We start from the raw sequence: 21,651 nt of genomic DNA, 5'->3' as shown, positions 1-21,651 counted from the left end.
CCAGCCATGTGCGAACCACCGCAGCAGCAGCCATCTTGGACGACTCCAGCCACATGGGAATCATGGACGCCGCCATCTTGGACACCAGCCGGGACGCAGCAGGCCGCCAACCCCCCCCCCCCCCCCCATCTGATACCCGCAGCGACACACCGACCCCTACGCTGGCCTCTGTTACGCTGGACCAAACGAGACCGCACCAACTAGCTCGGTCCAAAATGGACGTTAAGGTAAACGGCCATGCAATAAACTGCCTTTTTGACTCCGGGAGCACAGAGAGCTTCATCCACCCCGACACGGTGCGGCGTTGCTCTCTCCCAGTCCTGCCTGCGCACCAGCGGAATCAAAGTGTTCTAGATGATTATAGGATTTGACAGGGTAGATAGAGAGAAACCATTTCCTCTGGTGGTAGAGTCCAGAACCAGGTAACATAACCTTAAAATTAGAGCTAGGCCATTCAGGGCTGATGTCAGGAAGCATGTCTTCACACAAAGGGTAGTGGAAATCTGGAATTTAGGGTTATGGTACCAAGGTGAGTAGATGGAGTTAAGATACAGATCAGCAATGATCTACTTGAATGGTGGAACAGGTTCGAGGGGCCGAATGGCCCCCTCCTGTTCCCATGTTCCTTTATCAGCGCAAGTATTTTAGAAAGAAAGCAAAAGCCCTTACCTCATGACTTGCTGTATGCCAGGAGAGGCGGAGATGATAGTTGAGGTGGTGTAATGGCCAAGCCAAATGGTTTGATTACTGTAGACTGTTTCAGATGCGAGCTTTGACAATTCATCCATCTTATTCTGCAAAGTACGGGACAATTTTACTGACTCTATAGTTTGCTAACCTTCCACCCCCCCCCCCACCCCACCCCAGCTCCATTTTTCAGCAGTCTTCTTCTCACCCCACCCCATATAAAGCAGATTGTATCCCTATAATGTATGCTGCTATACTCAAATTGAGAGGTTACGGCACATGAGCTGCAGTTACCTCTGCAGTGGAATGATCTATACTGTTGGTACCTATACACTAAAGAATGAAAGAACTTACAACTGTATTTGACGATCTCAGGACGTCCCAAGGGGCTTTACGTCCAATTTTTGCTTTTGAAATGTAGTCACTGTTGTATTGTGGGAAACGTGGCAGCCAGTATGTGCACAGCAAGGTCCCACAAACAGCCATGAGATAAATGACCAGATAATCTGTCTTTAGTGCTTGAGGGATAAATGTTGGCCAGGACCAAAGAAATCTCCTGCTCTTCTTTGAATAGTGACGTGGTGTAGGAATTAACGAATTCCTACGAATAACTGAGATCGACACCAGAGAACAATTAAACAGGTCTTTACTCGACAGAGATGCCACGAGGACTGCCTGGGCAGCCCTGTGGTTTGCGACGTGACGTCATCGCATTTACCCGCGCTCTTAAAGGGGCCACGCCCCATACATGCAAACTCTATATACAAAACACAGTAATGCCTAACACAATGGTACAGGTTTAGGCTGGTGTTAGAACATCGTTAAAGAGAATTATATACAGTTAGCCAGAGTCATTCAGTGGTTCTGCCACAGTGGAATCTTCTATATCCACCTGGGAGAGCAGACGGGCCTTCGGTTTAATCTTTCATCGGAAAGATGGCACCTCCGACAGTGCAGCACTCCCTCAGTATGGCACTGGGAGTGTCAGCCTGGATTATATGCTCAAGTCTCTCGAGTGAGACTTGAGCCCGTGACCTTCTGGTTTATCCCTCAACCAACACCTAAAAACAGATTATCTGGTCATCATCACATTGCTGTTTGTGGGAGCTTGCTGTGCACAAATTGGCTGCCGTGTTTCCTACATTACAACAGCGACTACACTTCAAAAGTACTTCACTGGCTGTAAAGTGCTTTGGGACGTCCTGAGGTCGTGAAAGCTACTATATGAAAGTTCTTTATTTCTATTCATTTAATGCATGTTTTCTGCTTTTCCTTTCCTCATACCGAATGGCCTATGTTTATCGTTAATAGATTATGGCAGTAAAAATACAAAATGCTGGAAATACACAGCAGGTTGTATACAAAAAGTTGAGTAAACATCTCAGCAGGATGAGCCTGGTGAGACTGGGGAAGCCCCTGGACAGGACTGAACAGAACAGATAGGATGGGATGGGATGTAAAGGTTAAGAGGTCAAATAGGCTACGGGTTTTTGAACTGGGGAAACCACGGCAGTGAATTGGCACACAAACATCAATGAGATGATGATCAGTTAATCTGTTTTTAGTGGCGTTGGTTGAGTGATAAATATTGGCCAGGACACTGGCGAGAACTCCCCTGCTCTTCAAAATAGTTACGGGGAATAGTTACGGGAGAAGCCAGTAGGGTCTCCGAAAACGTCCCTGGAGCAGGGCTTGAACCCATGACCTTCTGACTCAGAGGTGAAGGTGCTACCCACTGGTCCAATTTATGGGTGCGGTAGAGTAGTGGTTCTGTTGCTGGATTAATAATCTGGAGAATGCGATTTCAAATCCAATCATGGCAGTTCGAGAATCTGAATTCAGCTTTAAAAATCTGGAAATAAAAAGCTGGTACCAGTAAAACTGACCATGAAGCTGTCGGATTGTCGTAAAAACCCAACTGGTCCAGTGATGTCACCTGGGGAAGGAAACCTCTGGTCATTTACCCGGTCTGACCTACATGTAACGCCAGTCCCACACCAACGTGGTTGACTCTGAACTGCCTTCTGGAGTGGCCGAGCAAAACACTCAAGGGCAACTCGGGCTGGGCAATAAATGCTGGCCTTGCCAGTGAGGCCCACATCCTAAGAATGAAATTTTAAAAATGTAAGTAAGTTTTAATTCTTTGTAATGCACAGACACATGTTCCTCACCTGGTTCAAGAGCCCAAAGAAATTGAACGGTCTTTTGGGACCAGGACTCGGGGTGGCATCAGCACAGATGAAGGAGTAATTTCCAAAATGAGTCTGATGTACATAATGGAAGGAACCTTCCCGTCGATAGGCAGAGTATTTCCTGTAAAATGAGCACAAGGTTCAAAGTCACAAGTTTGTGTCGATATGTAGTAACTGTTTTAAAACGTCAATCTTGTTGAGTTATTTTTTTACTGTCAAGTTGTCTTTAGCTTTCATTAAAAATCTTGAGTGGGTTATCATGAGTCATATGTTAAATATTTTGCCAAATGTGTTTAGTGTGATTCCTATATTTAAAAAAGGAGATGGCACAAGTCCGGGGAACTATAAACCAATTCGCTTAACGTCAGTGGTAGGAAAGATAATGAAATCCTTACTCAAAGATGTAGTAGAAACATGTCTAGAAACTGAAAATATAATAAAGAGCAGTCAGCACGGATTTCAAAAGGGGAAAGTCATGCTTGAACAACCTTATTGAGTTCTTTGAACAAGACAGGGTAGATAAGGGTAATGCAGTAGACGCAATATATTTAGATTTCCAAAAGGCCTCTGATAAGCTACCGCATAGTAGACTCCTGACTAAGGTCAGAGTATGTGGAGTCAGGGGACAAGCAGCAGAATGGACAGCAAACTGGCTACAAAACAGACAACAGAGAGCTGGGGTTAAAGGTAGTTACTCAGACTGACAGAAGGTGGGAAGTGGAGTTCCACAGGGATCGGTGCTAGGACCATTGCTGTTCACTATTTACATAAATGACTTGGACACGGGAATCGGAAGTACAATTTCAAAATTTGCAGAAGACACCAAATAGTTAATAGAGAGGAGGACTGCGCCAAAATACAGGAAGACATGAATAAACTTGCAGAATGGGTGTGTAATTGGCAAATGAACTTCAATACAGAAGTGTGAGGTGGTACATTTTGGTAGGAAGAATAAGGAGGCCATTTACTCCTTGGAAAATACGTATCTAAATGGGGTAGAGGAGCAGAGGGATCTGGGGTTACAGATACATGTATCGCTAAAAGTAGCGACGCAGGTTAGTAAGGCCATAAAAAAAAAGCGAACAAACCACGAGTTCATTTCTAGAGGGATAGAATTGAAAAAACAGAAGTTATGTTAAACATGTATAGAACCTTGGTTAGACCACACTTGGAGCATGGTGAACAGTTCTGGTCTCCAAAAGATACACAGGCATTGGAGAAGGTACAGAAAAGATTTACGAGAATGATACCAGAACTGAGGTGTTACACCAATCAGGAAAGATTGAACAGGCTGGGGCACTTTTCTCTAGAAAAGAGAAGGCTGAGGGGTGACCTGTTAGAGGTCTTTAAGATTATGAAAGGGTTTAATGGGGTAGACATGGAGAAGATGTTTCCACTTGTGGGAGACCAAAACTAAAGGGCCATAAATATAAGATAGTCACTAATAAATCCAATAGGGAATTCAGGAGAAACTTCTTTACCCAGAAAGGGGTTAGAATGTGAAAAGTGCCACCACATGGAGTGGTTGAGGTGAACAGCAGAGGTGCATTTAAGAGGAAGCTAGATAAACACGAGGGAGTAAGAAACAGAAGGATATGCTGATGCAGTTAGGTCAAGAGGGTGGGCGGAGGCTCGTGTGGAGCATAAACACCAGCACAGACCTGTTGGGCCAAATGGCCTGTTTCTGTGCTATAAATACTATGCAACTAGGTAACTTCTATCCACTTAGCATATTCATAGAATCATATAGCAGAGAAGGAGGTTATTCAACCCATCGTGCCTGTACCGACTCTTTGAAAGAGTTGTCCAATCAGTCCCACTCCTCCGCTCTTTCCTCATATCTCTGACAGTTCTTGTGAATGCATCTTTATATATATATACATACACAAAACCTAAAAGATGCATTCACAAGAACGGTCAGAGAAACCTTATACAAACCAGTAAAGTGAGAATTTCCAGTGGTATTAGAATCCATTGTCACGCACACTCCTCGCCTCGCCCCACCCCCCTCCTGTCTGCAGTGGCATGACAAGCTTTGGCACTCTCTATTCTTGCCCCACCCCTCTATTTATACCATCCTGAAAAGCTGCTGGGAGCCAACGCATTTCCCACAGCAAGGGAAAGTCAAGCATAGAGTCCACTTTGTTCCTAGTCTGGTGCGTCTCCAAGCAGACTGTTTGAGTGGCACAGGGAGAGAGCCGAGAGAGAAAACACCTCAGGCGAGTTTCACTGTTTGACGCAAAAAGATTGTGCTGGCTGCATTTTTCATGGCTTAGATCACTCAGCATGGCCCAGGAATTAAACTGTACATCTCAATGCCACATCACACAGGGCATTTGAGAACCCAATTTCAGATAGCCTTTCAGCACAATACCTGTAGTAGTTATTGACGCTCTCAAGTGATGGAATGTTGAAAGTATCTGCAATAAGAAAGAGGAAGACTGCGTCATGGTGGGTATGAAAACAACTTATATAGCTCTTTTAATGTAGCAAAATGTCCCAAGGTGCTTCCCAGGAGCATAACCAGACAAACTTTGATACCGAGCTACATAAGGAGATATTACGACAGAAGAGGTACATTTTAAGGAGGGTCTTAAAGGAGGGGGTTTAGGGAGGGAATTCCAGATCTTAGGGACCAGATAGCTGAAGGCCCGGTGGGGCAAAGGGAGTGGGGGATGCACAAGAGGCCAGATTTGGAGTAGCACAGTGATCTGGGAGGGTTGTAGGGCTGGAGGAGGTTCCAGAGATAGGGAGGGGCAAGGCCAGGGAATGATTTGAAAACAAGGATGAGAATGTTAAAATCGAGATGCTCCCAAACACTAACGCTCAGATTCATGACCACATCCTGAAAAGCTACCATCACTGTTCCACTTCCAGTGAAAGCTGCCTTCTTTGTTAGAATCTCAACATCTGTTCCTGGAAGAACATAATGGTTTCAATGTGGCCTGGTGTCATGGCGAGTTATTGGGTCAATATGTCCCACTGTATAACTTTGCACCAATGAACTTTTGAAAGCCAAACTGGGATCTGGGAGGAGTGAGAAAAAGAGCAAGCCCCAATCCAGGATCTTTTAAAAATTCTTAGGCAGGGGTGGGTCCAGGCCTGGTGTCCACATGCAGTCTTATGGAGTCCCTGCCCAGTGGCTCCAACTCTGGCTCATCGTCCACTTTGTATGGGGCGCGCAGAAGTTCCACCATTTACAAGGCCACCAGAAAACTCGCAGAAAACTCTCCTCTGTTTCCTTGATGAGGGTTTCCGCCGATCCCCTGCTATGGCTCAGTAGCAGCAGGCTTGCCTCCAAGTCAGAGGTCGTGGGTTCAAGTCCCACTCCAAAGTCTTGAGCACAAAATCCAGGCTGACACTTCAGTGCAGTGCTGAGGGAGTGCTGCACTGTCGGGGGTGCGATCTTTTGGATCAGGCGTTAAACAGAAACCCCGTCTGCCCTCGAAGGTGGACGTTTAAGATCCCATAGCACTATCTGAAAAGAGCAGAGGCGTTTTCCTGGTGTCCTGGCCAATATTTATCCTTCAACAAACATTGCTAAAAAACAAATTATCTGGTTTTGATCACATTTCTGTTTGTGGGACCTTGCTGTGTGCAAATTGGCTGCCACATTTCCTACATTACAATAGTGACTACACTTCAAATAGTACTTAATTGCTGTAAAGCGCTTTGGGACGTCATGAGGTTGAGAGCGCGATATAAATGCCAACTTTCTTTCTTCGAGTACTATCATAGTGGAGTTAATAATTGAGCTGCTGCATTATTGCCAGAAATAAACCACGGTGACTGTCGTACCATGATTTCCTTTGATATCGATCCACTTTGTCTTTTCCAAAACTCTGGATTGCTTTAGGATAGTCTGGTAGGTTTGCCATTCGATCTCGTGTTGAACAGATCCTATCTTGTTCTTTGTCTTGGCGTCCGTCAGATCTCCTGCGAGACACAACACAATCTAAATGTGAAATCAAGGCCATCGGAGCAGGTGAGGAAAGGACCCTGCTCTCTTCACCACGGCCAGGACCCGAAGCTGCCCATCTCTCACCATCCACTGCCACTGTCGGGAGTTGGTATTTGCCCGTTTTCTTTGCTCCTGTGCGTTTTTCCCTGTCCTTCCATTTGGTCATGCCGAGTCGTACAACATTCTCTGACTCAGAAAGATGACCTGTTGACAGGCTTCACCAATAGCACTCTGGGAACCAAGAGATGCACAGAGGAAGGATGGTAGCAGGCAGACTAGATGGACCGTGGTCTTTTTTGCTGTAGCATGTTCCTATGAGCAGCTTTTTTTAGATAGAATTATACAGAATTTACAGCAAAGAAACTGGCCATTCAGCCTAACTGGTCTATGCCAGTGTTTATGCTCCACATGAGCCTCCTCCCTACTTCAACTAACCCTGTATGTATTTATTCTGCTGTACCTTCAAGGCCACAAACTCTAACTAAAATTGGGTGACTTCATCCAGAGGTTAATTAGGACTCTTACTGTAGGTCAGAACCGTAGCTCTGTCTTTATTTATCAACGGGTACAGTAGTGTATTGGTTATGTTACTGGACTAGTAATCCCCAGGCCTGGACTAATAATCCAGAGAGCTAGAGTTCAAATCGCACCCCGACAGTTTGAGCATTTGAATTCAGTTAAATAAATAAATCTGGAAATAAAAAGCTGGTGTCTGTAAGAGTGACTAAGAAGCAGTCGGATTGTCATAAAAACCCAACTGGTTCACTAATGTCCCTTTAGTGAAGGAAACCATAGCTGGTCTGGGCCTATATGTGATTCCAGTCCCACACCAACGTGGTTGACTCTTAACTGCCCTCTGAAGTGGCCTAGCAAACCACTCAGTTGGTATCAAACTGTTAAGAAGAATATATCACCTTCTAGGGAGCGTGGAATGGGCAATAAATGCCGTCCTTGCCAGCATCCTGAGAATGAATAAAAAGTTAAGAAGCTGCGCTATTCTGACTCGTTATTTCTGTTGCTAGAAAGTTTCATTCCAAATACTGCCTTTGTTTACTTTTTTTAAGTACCTTTTTATTATATTGTTAGCGAATTTCTTCTGGTACTGCTCCTGGTAAATAAGTGTATGTGTTGTTTTTCTAAAGTGCCAACTGTGCCTTAGTGGTAGCATTCTCGCCTGAGTCAGGAGGTCGTGGGTTCAAGTCTCACTCGTTCAAGTCTCACTCAAGACAATTTAGGACAATCCAGGCTGACACTCCAGTGCAGTACTGAAGGAGTGCTGCACTGTTGGAGGTGCCGTCTTTCGGATGAGATGTTAAACCCTCTCGGGTGGATGTAAATGATCCCGTGGCACTATTTGAAGAGCAGGGGAGCTCTCCCTGTGTCCTGTATTATTGTTCTGCTAAAGTGTGTCCCCCTTTAAGGCTACAAAGTTTAATTGGTGTTAGGTAAAAACTTGGTGAGTTTATACAGAAGTCAGGTGAGAGACTGCAGACATTCTGGCTCCTGTTCTTGTGTGTTCCAGGAGAGTTCCTTTGTTTATGTTTTTCATGTGTGACACAGAGATTTGAGTGCGACACTTGGACAGAAAATAAGCGTTAGATGTACCGTTCTCAAAATGTTGTAAATGTGTTGTACGTGATGAACAATGTATCATTCTGCTGCGAAGATAGAGCTGTGTCCTGGACATAAAGTCTAATTGACCTCACATGGTATTTACTTAACAGCAATCAGATTTTAATTGCTCTTGAGGCTGCAGGTCAGAACCCAGGATGAAATGGCTGACTTCCTTTCTCCTTTCTTTTGTATATATAAGTATGAAGAACATGGGTGCATAGACAAACCATTATTATATTACCCAATGGCAATGATCATGATAAATCATAATATGCTGTTTTACAAGGACAGGAGTGTTATACCAAGTAATGCAGCATATACTATTCTGCTGCTAAGGTGAAGCTCTGTCTCTCGAAGGTCACAAAGTCTAGTTGTTAAGCAACAAGAGCCGTATGTTAATCATTGATGAGGGAACTATGGAGACCGAGGTCAACCAGAGCTTCATTGCTCTTCAGGCTGCAAGTCGGAACCCAGGATGAAATAGCGGCCTTTTTTTAATGTCATGTCATTTTAAAGGTTATTTTCTAAGTCAGAGGCTATTAACATTCTGACTCTGGTGTTATCCAGGTATTTTGTGTTGGTGGAGGAGTTTCTCTGTACATTTCAAATTACTGGCTTTTTTATTTAAATAAATAAAATTTGGAAGCAATGCGAGCCTCTCAGCTATAATAAATTGGTCTATAATTAAATGCAACAGTTAGGGTGATGGGAAAGACAGGAAAAGTGTGCACATAACCACTTTTTGTTTATATTAATGGATGTCTTGTGGCAGTGCCTCTGAGATAGAGAATGTTCTCTTACCAGACTGTTGTCTTCATGTCGTGGGCAGCAGAGAATGTGGGCGAGATGCTTCTCCTCTCCCTTTTTTGGTTTTCTGGCTCTTTAGCTGCTCTTGTGCTTTTGTTGCTCTTTCTGTCCTCTTTTGCTTGTCTCTGTTCTTCTTCCCTCCTCTTTACCTTCTGTGTCTGTTCTTTGGTGATTCTTTTGTTCTCTCTCTCACCTATTCTGCTTTTCTTTCCCTTTTCCTCCCTCGCTGCTCTTGCTGTGTTATTGGGTGATGGGTGCTTGTGTCTGGGAGGGATCCAGCCGGGGTCACCGTTCCAGATCCGAGTTGCCGGGTTGGGAAGGTACCCAGCCAGGGCCGCAGGCCAGTTTTCGGGATTGGGGGGGGGGGGGGGGGTGGAAAAATCTGCCAGGACTCCAGAAGCATGGGGGAATCAGACCAGGGTCAAAAAAAGGTTAGGCAAACGATGCTGTGCAGCACAGGGTCGCTTTTCCTGGAGACACAGATGGGGAGCTGGGAGAAAAGGTCCTAATATGCTAAGTAGATTGTAAGCTAGGCTATAACTTTAACCACGACAGCCTACATTTGACAGGATACCTCCAGATAATGCAGAATTGAATGCTATAAACAAGACTGCATGTTTTGTCATTCTGGCCATCATACATGTATGTGTGTCAAGTTATCACTGCATTTGCTAACATTTCATATTCATAAAAACTGCAACAAATTACAATCCAGCAGGAATGGAAAATACCAATCAAATATGCCACGATGTCAGTCGGCAGCACTCTTGCCCGAGTCAGAAGGCTGTGGGTTCAAGTCCCACTCCAGAGACTTGAGCACATAATCCAGGCTGGCACTCGCGGTGCAGTGCTGAGGGAGTGCTGCACTGTTGTTGCCGTCTTTTGGATGAGATGTTAGAACCTCGGTTCTGTCTTCCCTCTCAGGTGGACGTAATAGTTCCCATGGCACTTTTCGAAGAGCAGGGAATAGTAATCCCTCAACCAACATCACGCAAACAGCCCAATTGCTCATTTATCTCATTACTGTTTGTGGGAGCTTGCTGTGCGCAAATTGGCTGCCGCGTTTACAACAGTGACTCCACTTCAAGAGTACTTCATTGGCTGTGAAGTTCTTTGGGAAGTCCTGAGGCCATGAAAGGCGCTATAGCAATGCAAGGGTTTACCAGTGTCATCACTGCCAGCTGAAGAGATTCAACAAAGTAGCAGGCTACAATTCCCAGCATGCATCTGTGACAATAACACCCCAAAGTTTTTTTGATGGACAGAGCGGAGCATGTACGGAGTATACCCGGCTTTGCTGCTCGTGAACCCTACCCCTGCCTCCACTCCTGTGTACTGATGGGAACTTACTGCAGATGAAAACACCCAGATCAATCATTTTAGGAGCAATTACTGGACTTTGTGTCAAAATCAAAACAAGGTAAAGCATAACTCAACAATTTTTATCACATAACTTTACTGCAAAATAAATCTAGGCTACTATATTCAAGGGGTTGGTTATTTAGTGAATGCAGCATATTACAGGTATGGCAATCGAAACTATTCACTTTGAATTTTAGACGCTGAGAGGCTGTTTCCCCTGGCTGGAGAGTATAGAACTAGGGGGCATAATCTCAGGATAAGGGGTCGGCCATTTAAGACCGAGATGAGGAGGAATTTCTTCACTCAGAAGGTGATGAATCTTTGGAATTCTCTATCCCAGGGGGCTGTGGATGCTCAATCGTTGGGTATATTCAAGGTTGAGATAGATAGATTTTTGGACTCCAGGGATATGGGGATAGTGCAGGAAAGTGGAGTTGAGGTCGAAGATCAGCCATGATCTTATTGAATGGCGGAGCAGGCTCGAGGGGCCGTATGGCCGACTCCTGCTCCTAATTCTTATGTTCTTATATTGTTTAATTTTAATATTTTGCAACGTCTTCTAAATGGTTACACTAGTTGTATTTTATGTTTATCACCAAACTCAATCAACCAGCAAAACAAAATGATTAATATAAGCACACACATTCTGGAACGACTACCATTTTTCAAGTTTGGAGGAAGGCTCTGGATAAAAACCCTGAATTTTAAACCTGTTTATTTAAGCAGAACCTTTTAGTAACACTAAGCAATTTTGCAGAGATATTGAGTAATGAAAGAAATATACAAGTTCGTTTAAGCGTTTGTTTTATCCATTTCCCGGCCGTCCCTATTAAAAACCATTTGCCTAAACAAATGGCGCATAAAAGACCTGCTTCCTCCAGTGAGACATGAAGAGATTTATTTATGTAACTGTGGTGTGTGAGGGAACAAATGTATCTACCTGTGGTTGATAGTTAGTGTTCAACAATCAAGGAAAACACACTTCATGTGCCTTCCCTGGAAACATCTTATAAAATTGCTTCTCTCGAGATGTGTACCCCTCTTGCAGTAGTGTAATCAGTGACACATTATGATCAATGCTGAGGTTTACTAATGTATATAATCTTCAAATTCTTCAAGTGAAAATACTCATCATGCTGTTTTCATGGTGACTCGTTCTTAGCCAGAACCATAAAACTGTGGCACTTTATTCAGAGTCCACATCCTTTTCAAACCTAAGCTGCATCCTACCTAACTACTATTTTTTAAATCTATCTCATCTTCTCGTTAGCTCTTTTTGACCTTTGTGGGCCTTGGGCTTTACCTAGATTTCTCTACTTTAAAAAAAAAGAGAACCTGATTTAATGGACCATTACTAATCTGTCTCTGTCACTTGAAGCTTATTTTGGGCATGCCAGCGTGATATCCTAGTACCTTGACACAGTGGTAGGACTCTCACCTGTGAGTCAGAAGGCTGTGGGTTCAAGCTCCACTCTAGGGACTTGAACCTACAATCCAGGCCGCCGCCTCAGCGCAACACTGAGGGAGCGCTGCACTGTCAGTGGCGTCATCTTTCGGATCAGTTGTTAAACCGAGGCCCCGTTCAAATTGGTTCTAGTCGAAAAAGAGCAGGGGCGTTCTCCCAGTCTCCTTGTCAATATTTATCCCTCAACCAACATCACAAACAGATTTTCTGGTATTATCTCATTGCGCACAGCAAACTCCCACAAACAGCAAATTGGCTGCCGCGTTTCCTACATTACCACGGTGACTACACTCCAAAGGTACTTCATTGACTGTAAAGCGCTTTGGGAGGTCGTGAAAGGCGCTATATAAATGCAAGTTCTTTCTTTCTCCTATGTCACAGCACTGTGTATTGGTTCTGTAACACACAATACCACAGACTGGCACGATGCAAGTTAGTGACCAAGAATCTCCACAGTGTGAGTGCCAAACCTCAGAGCCTGTTTGCTCTCCATAATTATACGATTGAAAACCAACCAGGCACTTCCCCACAGAGAGTCACTCTAGACAGCACTTAAACAGAAACAAGAGTAGGCCATTCAGCCCCTTGAGCCTGTTCCACCATTCAGTGAGATCATGGCTGATCTGTGACCTAAATTCATATACCCGCCTTTGGCCCATATCACTTAATACCTTTGGTTAACAAAAAGCTATCAATCTCAGATTTAAAATTAACAATTGATCTAGCATCAACTGCTGTTTGTGGAATAGAGTTCCAAACTTCTACCGTCCTTTGTGCATAGAAGTCTTTCCTAATTTCACTCCCAAAAGGCCTGGCTCTAATTTTTAGACTATGCCCCCTAGTCTTAGACTCCCCTACCAGCAGAAATAGTTTATAGAGTTATACAGCACAGAAAGAGGCCCTTTGGCCCATCGTATCTGCACCGGCCATCAAGCCCTGTCTATTTTAATCCCATTTTCCAGCACTTGGTCCGTAGCCTTGTATACTATGGCATTTCAAGTGCTCATCTAAATGCTTCTTGAATGTTGTGAGGGTTCCTACCTCTACCACCCTTTCAGGCAGTGAGTTCCAGATTCCAACCACCCTCTGGGTGAAAAAGTTTTTCCTCAAAACCCCTCGAAACCTCCTGCCCTTTACCTTGAAACTATGCCCCCTGGTTATTGACCCCTCTACTAAGGGGAAAAGTTCCTTTCTATCTACCCTATCTATGCCCCTCATAATTTTGTACACCTCAATCAGGTCTCCATTCAGCCTTCTCTGCTCTAAGGAAAACCACCCCAGCCTGTCCAGTCTCTCTTCATAGCTGGAGCGCTGCAGCCCAGGTAACATCCTGGTGAATCTCCTCTGCACCCTCTCCAATGCAATCACATCCCTCCTATAGTGTGGTGACCAGAACTGCACACAGTATTCCAGCTGTTGCCTAACTAGCGTTTTGTACAGCTCCATCATAACCTCCCTGCTCTTATATTCTATGCCTCGGCTAATGAAAGCAAGTATCCCATATGCCTTTTTAACCACCTTATCTACCTGTCCTACTGCCTTCAGGGATCTACGTACATGCACACCAAGATCCTCTGTTCTTCCTAGGGTCCTACCATTCATTGTGTATTCCCTTGCCTTGTTTGTCCTCCCAAAATGCATCACCTCACACTTTTCAGGGTTAAATTCCATTTGCCACTGTTCTGCCCACCCCGTCTATATCGTCCTGTAGCCTCAGGTTTCCCTCCCCGCTATTTACCACCCCACCAATTTTCATGTCATCTGTGAACTTACTGATCATACCTCCTACATTCATATCTATATCATTAATGTACACTACAAACAGCAAAGGACCCAGCACCGATCACCGCGGTACACCACTGGACACAAGCTTCCAGTCACAAAAACAACCTTCGACCATCACCCTCTGCCTCCTGCCACTAAGCCAGTTTTGGATCCAATGTGCCAAGTTGCCCTGGATCCCATGGGCTCTTACCTTCTTGACCAGTCTCCCATGCGGGACTTTGTCAAAAGCCTTACTGAAGTCCATGTAGACCACATCAACTGCACTACCCTCATCCACACACCTAGTCACCCTCTCGAAAAATTCCATCAAATTGGTCAGACATGATCTCCCCCTGACAAAGCCATGCTGACTATCCTTGATTAACCCTTGCCTCTCCAAGTGGAGACTAATTCTGTCCATCAGAATTTTTTCCAATAATTTCCCTACCACTGATGTTAGACTCTCTGGCCTGTAATTCCCTGGTTTATCCCTACTACCCTTCTTGAATACAGCCTGGGATACATCTCGTCTGGGCCTGGGGATTTATCCACTTTTAAGCCCGCTAAAACCTCTAGTACCTCCTCCCTCTCAATACTAATTTGTTCAAGTATATCACAATCCCCCTGCCTGATTTCTATGCCTACATCGTCCTTCTCCATAGTGAACACAGATACAAAATATTCATTTAAAACCCCACCTACATCTTCCGGCTCTACACACAGTTTGCCACTTTGGTCCCTAATGGGCCCTACTCTTTCCCTGGTTATCCTCTTGCCCTTAATATACTTATAAAACACCTTGGGATTTTCTTTTATTTTGCCCACCAGTGTTATTTCATGCCCCCTCTTCACTCTTCTAATTTCTTTTTTAAGTACCCCCCTGCACTTTCTATACTCCTCTGGGGCTTCCACTGTTTTTAGTCCTTTGTATCTGCCAAAAGCCTCCCTTTTTTTCCTAATCCATTCTTGTATATCCCTTGACATCCAGGGTTCCCTGGGCTTGTTGGTCCCACCCTTGACCTTTACGGGAACATGTTGCCATTGTACTCTCTCTATTTCCTTTCTGAAAGACTCCCACTGCTCTGATGCGGATTTTCCTACAGGTAGTTGATCCCAGTCCACTTTGGCCAGATCCTGCCTTATCATATTAAAATCGGCCTTGCCCCAATTTAGAACCTTTATTTCCGGTCCATCTTTGTCCTTTTCCATAACTACCTTAAATCTCACCGAATTATGGTCACCGTCACCAAAATGCTCTCCTACTAACTCTTCTACCACTTGCCCGGCTACATTCCCTAGAATTAGGTCCAGTACCGCCCCCCCTCTTGTAGGACTTTCTACATGCTGGCTCAAAAAGCTATCCTGGATGCACTTTAAGAATTCCACACCCTCTAAGCCTTTCACACTGACTATCCCAGTTAATATTGAGGAAGTTGAAATCCCCTACTATTATTACCTTATTATTTCTACACTTCTGAGATTTGCATACACATCTGTTCCTCTATCTCCCCCTGACTGTTTGGGGGTCTAGAGTACACGCCCAGCAAAGTGCTTGCCCCCTTTTTGTTTTTAAGTTCTACCCATATGGCCTCATTAGAGGAACCTGCTAAGATATCATCCCTCCTTACAGCAGTAATTGATTCCTTGATTAATATTGTGACACCTCCTCCTCTTTTACACCACCCCCCTGTCTCGCCTGAAGATTCTATACCCCGGAATATTGAGCTGCCAGTCCTGCCCCTCCCTCAACCATGTCTCTGTGATAGCAACAGTATCATACTCCCAAGTGTTCATCAACACCTTCAATTCATCTGCCTTACTCGCAAGACTCCTTGCATTAAAATAAATGCTATCCAGCCTTGCCATACTCCCTTGTGCCGCTACATATTTGCTCTGCCTTCCAGGCTGACTTGTTTTTTTCCTCTATATTTGGCTGTGCATCACCCCCTACTATAGCTCCACTCCGTATCCCATCTCCCTGCCAAGTTAGTTTAAACCCCCCCCAACAGTACTAGCAAACCCCCCCGCAAGGATGTTGGTCGCGTTCTGGTTCAGGTGCAACCCGTCCAACTTGTACAGGTTCCACCTTCCCCAGAAGCAAACCCAGTGATCCAGGAAACTAAAGCCCTCCCTCCTGCACCAACTCTTTAGCCACGCATTCATCTGCTCTATCCTCCTATTCCTATACTCACTAGCATGTGGCACCGAGAGTAATCTAGAGATTACAACCTTTGAGGTCCTGCTTTTTAATCTGCTACCTAGCTCCCTAAATTCTTGTTGCAGGACCTCATCCCTCTTTCTACCCATGTCGTTGGTACCAATGTGAACCACGACCTCTGACTGTTCGCCCTCCCCCTTCAGAATGCCCTGCAGCTGTTCAGTGACATTCTTGACCCTGGCACCAGGGAGGCAACATACCATCCTGGAGTCATGTCTGTGGCCACAGAAACGTCTATCTGTTCCCCTTACGATAGAATCCCCTATCACTATTGTTCGCCCACTCTTTTTCCTCCCCTCCTGTGCAGCTGAGCCACTCGTAGTGCCATGGACTTGGCTCTTGCTGCATTCCCGAGAAACCATCCCCCCATCAGTATCCAAAACGGAAAATCTGTCGGAGAGGGAGATGGACCCAGGGGACTTCTGCACTACCTTCCTAGTTCTTTTACTCTGTCTGGTGGTCACCCATTCCCTGTCAGCCTGTGCACTCTTTACTTGCGGTGTGACCACCTTGTTAAACGTGCTATCCACGAAGATCTCAGCTTCGCAGATGCTCCTCAGTGACTCCAGCCGCAGCTCCAGCTCCGAAACACGGATTTTGAGTAGCTGCAGCTGGAGACACTTCCTGCACATGTGTTCGCCCTGGACACCTAAAGTGTCCCTGACTTCCAACATAGCACAGGAGGAGCACTCCACGCTGCCGAGCTGCCCTGCCATGTCCGACCCTTAATTTACTCCCTTTAAATTAAAGAATATTAAATACACTAGGGACCTTACTTTAAACTAGAGACCTTACTTTTACTTTAATAACTGGAATGTAGAAATACTGACTGCTGGTTTTCTGTCCCCTCTTGTGCAGCTTTTTAGCTCCTGCCCTCCTGGAAGCTGACAAAGATGGAAAAAGAAAGGAACACCTCCCTCCCCGAACTCCCTCACTCACCAAACTCGCAGCTTAACACTCTGTTCCGATCTGTACTCCGTGACAAACTACACTCTCTGCACTAGAGTTTCTCTCTATCTATCCTATCAGTTCCTCTTAATAGGCTGGCTTTCTCTGATCAGCTGAAAATTTTTGAGGTGTTCAGTCACCTAATACTTAATTATAGACTCTAGCAATTTCCCGACAACAGATGTTAGGCTAACTAGTCTATAATTCCCTGGTTTCCCTCTCTCACCATTCTTAAATAGCGGAGTGCATGCAGAATTTTCCAATCTAAAGGAACAGTTCTGAATCGAGAGAACTTTGAAAGATTATAGTTAGGGCATCTGCAAGGTTCTCACCTACTTCCTTTAAACTCTCTCAGACACACAAGAAATTCACTACCTTTCTGACATGAGCAAATCCGCTTATCCCAATCTATATCAAAGTTAAAATTCCCCATTAAAACTACACTGCCTTTACTACATGCTTGTCTAATCTCTGCATTTATACGTTCTACCACTTCACAGCTGCTACCAGGAGACCTATACACAACTCCCACTACAGTCTTAAATCCTTTTCTATTTCTTAATTCTACTGATAAAGTCTCCACTGCCTGCTTACCCATCGTTATATCCTCTCTTATCATTGAAGTGATTACACACAGATGGGCAGGCAGCTATGTGCCAGGATTCGTAGGCTGTGTGACTACCTGTCCTTTAAGCTGGAGAACAGTGTGGGCAGATAAGGGAAAATGGGAAAATAATTCAGACCCTCAGCTGGAGTACTGCGTTCAGTACTGGGCACCACACCTCAGGAAAGAGATATTGGCCTTGGAGCGGATGCAACACAGATTCACCAGAATGATTCCAGGGCTTAAAGGGTTAAATCATGAGGCCAGGTTGCATAAACTTGGCTTGCATTCCTTTGAGTTTAGAAGGTAAAAGCGTGATCTAATCACTATTTTTAAAATGATAAAAGGATTTGATAGGGTTGATGGAGAGAAACTATTTCCCGTGAAGGGAGAATCCAGAACAAGGGGACATAATCTTAAAATTAGGGCGAGGCCATTCAGGAGTTAATTCAGGAAACACTTCTTCACACAAAGGGTAGTGGAAATCCGGAACTCTTTCCCCCAAAAGGCTGTGGACGCTTGGGGAGGGGGGGGGGGCGCAACTGACATTTTCAAGACTGAGACCATCAGAATTTTGTTAAGAAGGGTATCAAGGGATATTGAGAAAAGGCGGGTAAGTGGAGTTGAGGTACAGATCAACCATGATCTTATTGAATGGCGGAGCAGGCTCGAAGGGCCAAATGGCCTACTCCTGCTCCTATTTCTCATGTTCCCTCCCTTTAAAACATTTACAAAGTTAACCCAGCCAATTAGTCACTATGACAGAAAATTCCAGGAGACACAAATTTAAGCACTGGGAGATTAGGAATAAGTGAAGTCAGGTAGAACTTTCTACCCAAAGGCCAATATTGTTTCCAGAGAAGTCCCTCGAAGCTGGCGATTTAATATAATGAAGAAGCAATTAGATGAGTTTCTGGAGAAAGAGGGGAGGAATATGGCAAGAAGACAAGGAAATTGGAGCCAGTCATTTCCTGTTCCTACAAATCAATATTCCAAAGTCAATATTAACCCTTTTATGAACCAGTCGGATGTATTTACAACAGCTCTAAACACTGGTTATTTTTCCACTGTCGCTGTTCTTCTATCTGTGAACTTTTTATGCAAAAAGATCTCACTGAACTGTGCCCAATTCATGAATAATGGAAGTTGTAATTTAAACTTACAATAGTAGTGCAAAGCAAGAAACCAAGTGAATACCATCTCCAACAGTTTATTTAAGCTCAGGTACAGTTCAAGGTCGGTGAAAGGTTGTTACTGTACAATTAAATTCCCGAAGCCTTGAAAATAACAATGCCATGTTTTTCAGTGAGTAAAAAATGTCTCCAACATTTTGATTGAAACATTGTCAGTACTGTACTTGTACTTTCTGATGTGCAATGTTTTTCCCTTGAATAACCCTATTTTCAACAAACATTACACTACTGTGAAATAAAGCTACACAGCCCTGTCATTTTATTTATTTACTTCTCACTAAAAGTAGCCTCCATATTTTAAAAAACATATAAATGATCTCAGAATCAACAATAATTGAAAATACAAGTTCTGATCACCCCTCTGGTTAAGAATGTGGTCCACGGTCCTGTAAATTTGCTGCGCGTTTGCTGGACGCCCCCATGCAGATTTAGAATATTTGAGCAACTACACATCTATTGATAACCAAACTATTTTTTTTATTGTGTTTCATGACCTACCTGTGACGAAAACGATTGCTGGCTTAATTACGTCAATGGTCTCTGTGCAAAATTTCTGAAAGTCAGGGGTTCTTTGGGGATCTACAAACCTACTGATATGGAGATCAGACACCTGAGCAGAAAAACATTTTTTCAGTTAAATTCACCATGAACAGAGCCAGTCCATATATACTTTTAAAAAGAGATGTTAAAAATTCAGCATGCTCAAAGCCTGACTCCTTTCCTCCACCTCCTCCAACAAACAAAAGACACCAGCCACTACCACCAAAACACACTGATCCTCCAGGTGTGTAATTCTACCTTACATTATGCCAAAGGGCTTGAATATCATGTGAATCTGCCCTTAATATTGTATGAATCGATCCTTTCATATCACTCAGCAACATGCACAAAGACGCTCTTAGCATAAGATTTAGGGCAGGAAAAAAATGATATATATTATATATAATAAAACTGCCCAAACAAGTCCAATGGTCCAGGTGTGCTGATTTTTTTCATGGACTGTACTGCTAAAGATGCAGACTTCGTTGAATCTTACACTGCAAATGAGCACGTCGGTTTCTACTTGTTCCGCTAGGGCCAATTTCTTTTTATATATTAAGAGGCATAGGCACTTGAGATGCTGGGCGTGAGATGATCTTGAACATCGGACTGTTCCCGTAATGCGCCTCGTTGTATAGTAGTTATAAAATGTGAAAACAAAACAAAAAGAAAGCAGCAAAAAAAATTAATTCAATAAAGCAGCAAGCTGCGTCGGTTCAGAGTCACTTCTGCACCTGTCCCGTAAACTGGCCCATGGTTTTTTTGGCAGGTGGATGGAGGGCAGAGGCAGAGACAGAGACTTATTATGGTTTAAAGGGATTTAATTCATTTTAAATCTCAAAGGGCTTTTTAGCACCATGTGGATCCGCCCCTAATATTGTATGAATCGATCTTTCCACATCTCTCAGTAACATGCTGAATGATTCTGTTAACTTGCACAGTACTAATAGATATAGTATATGAGAGAGAGATGGTTTTAGTGAGATTAACTGATTTAATTTCAGTGAGATTTTTGAGAATGCTGAACCAATTTCACAGACATGATAGGACAAGGTTTTAAAGGGGTTCATTCATCTGAAATAAGACCGGGTTTGCACACTCTGGCTCGCTCTCGCAGCCACGATGGGGAAGGAAGGGACAGACAGTCAGAATCAGCCTGTTAACGGACAGTCCGTGCGCGGTGAGCCGCGGGCCTCAGCCTGCGGTCCTTTACCTGGATGAACCAGAAGATGTTGTCCATGCCGCGGCCCGGGTAGGGAGGCTGACCGCCCCGCGGATGCCCGCTGAAGGTGGGCTGCACGGTGTAATTCTCCAGAACGTAGGCGGTGAGGCAGGCCAGCAACAGCCCGGCCGCCATCACCAGGCTGAAGAGACGGAGCATCCTCGGCAACCGGTGCGGCCGAATGGAGCCGGCTCCGCACCGCGGCTGGGCGGACAGCCCGAGCACTTCCGGCATCCCGAGCCAGCCCTCCAACAGCGACAACACAGCGCGGGCGGACAAGAGTCGCCCTGCGGGCACACGAAGGAGATGGTTGCTGTGGCAACACAGGCTAGAACAAGTTGAGGGACTTGAGGTATGTGGACAGACTGGGCTTGTTCTCCTTAGAGCAGAGAAGGTTAAGGGGAGATTTAATTGAGCTGTTGAAATAAGGAGAAACTGTTTCCACTGGCAGGAGGGTCAATAACTAGAGGACACAGATTGAAGATAAACATAGAAACACAGAAGATAGGAGCAGGAGTAGGCCATTCGGCCCCTCGAGCCTGCTCCGCCATTCAATGCGATCATGGCTGATCATCCAAATTCAGTACCCGGTCCCTGCTTTCTCCCCATATCCCTTGATCCCTTTAGCCTTAAGAAATATATCTAACTCCTTCTTGAATATATTTAATGAATTGGCCTCTACTGCCTTCTGTGGTAGAGAATTCCTCAGGTTCACCACTCTCTGGGTGAAGAAATTCCTCCTCATCTCAGTCCTAAATGGCTTACCCCTTATCCTTAGACTGTGACCCCTGGTTCTGGACTCCCCGACCATCGGGAACATCCTTCCTGCATCTAGCCTAGTCTAAAGAAAAGAAAGACTTACATTTATATTACGACCACTGGACGTCTCAAAGCGCTTTACAGCCAATGAAGTACATTTTGGAGTGTAGTCACTGTTGTAATGTGGGAAACACAACAGCCAATTAGTGCACAGCAAGCTCCCACAAACAGCAATGAGATAATGACCAGATAATCTCTTTTTGTTATGTTGATTGAGGGATGGATATTAGCCAGGACACCGGGGATAACTCCCCT

General features: G+C 44.5%; 1 protein-coding gene across 3 annotated transcripts in view; it reads right to left on the bottom strand.

The window, feature by feature from the left end:
* tmem62 (transmembrane protein 62) overlaps positions 1 to 20,876 on the bottom strand; it is a 49,882-nt gene extending 29,006 nt beyond the window's left edge. The window contains exons 1-6 of one of the 3 annotated variants that reach the window (XM_086003807.1): positions 20,569 to 20,871; positions 19,314 to 19,425; positions 6,678 to 6,815; positions 5,254 to 5,299; positions 2,859 to 3,000; positions 670 to 794 (exon numbers count right to left, since the gene is read on the bottom strand). In XM_086003807.1, coding sequence (XP_085859933.1) covers positions 670 to 794; positions 2,859 to 3,000; positions 5,254 to 5,299; positions 6,678 to 6,815; positions 19,314 to 19,425; positions 20,569 to 20,811 — 806 coding nt within the window. In that variant the 5' untranslated portion in view covers positions 20,812 to 20,871. Of the gene's footprint in view, positions 1 to 669; positions 795 to 2,858; positions 3,001 to 5,253; positions 5,300 to 6,677; positions 6,816 to 19,313; positions 19,426 to 20,568 lie in introns of all 3 variants that reach the window. The other 2 variants (XM_086003809.1, XM_086003808.1) reach the window with 2 other exon arrangements.
* Positions 20,877 to 21,651: the final 775 nt, after the last annotated feature.

Source organism: Somniosus microcephalus, chromosome 12 (genome assembly GCF_052327205.1).
Source record: "Somniosus microcephalus isolate GS21.2 chromosome 12, FLI_Smic_1.0, whole genome shotgun sequence".
In the NCBI taxonomy this organism is placed as follows: Eukaryota; Metazoa; Chordata; class Chondrichthyes; order Squaliformes; family Somniosidae; genus Somniosus; species Somniosus microcephalus.
This window is presented reverse-complemented; position numbering and strand designations above follow the sequence as displayed.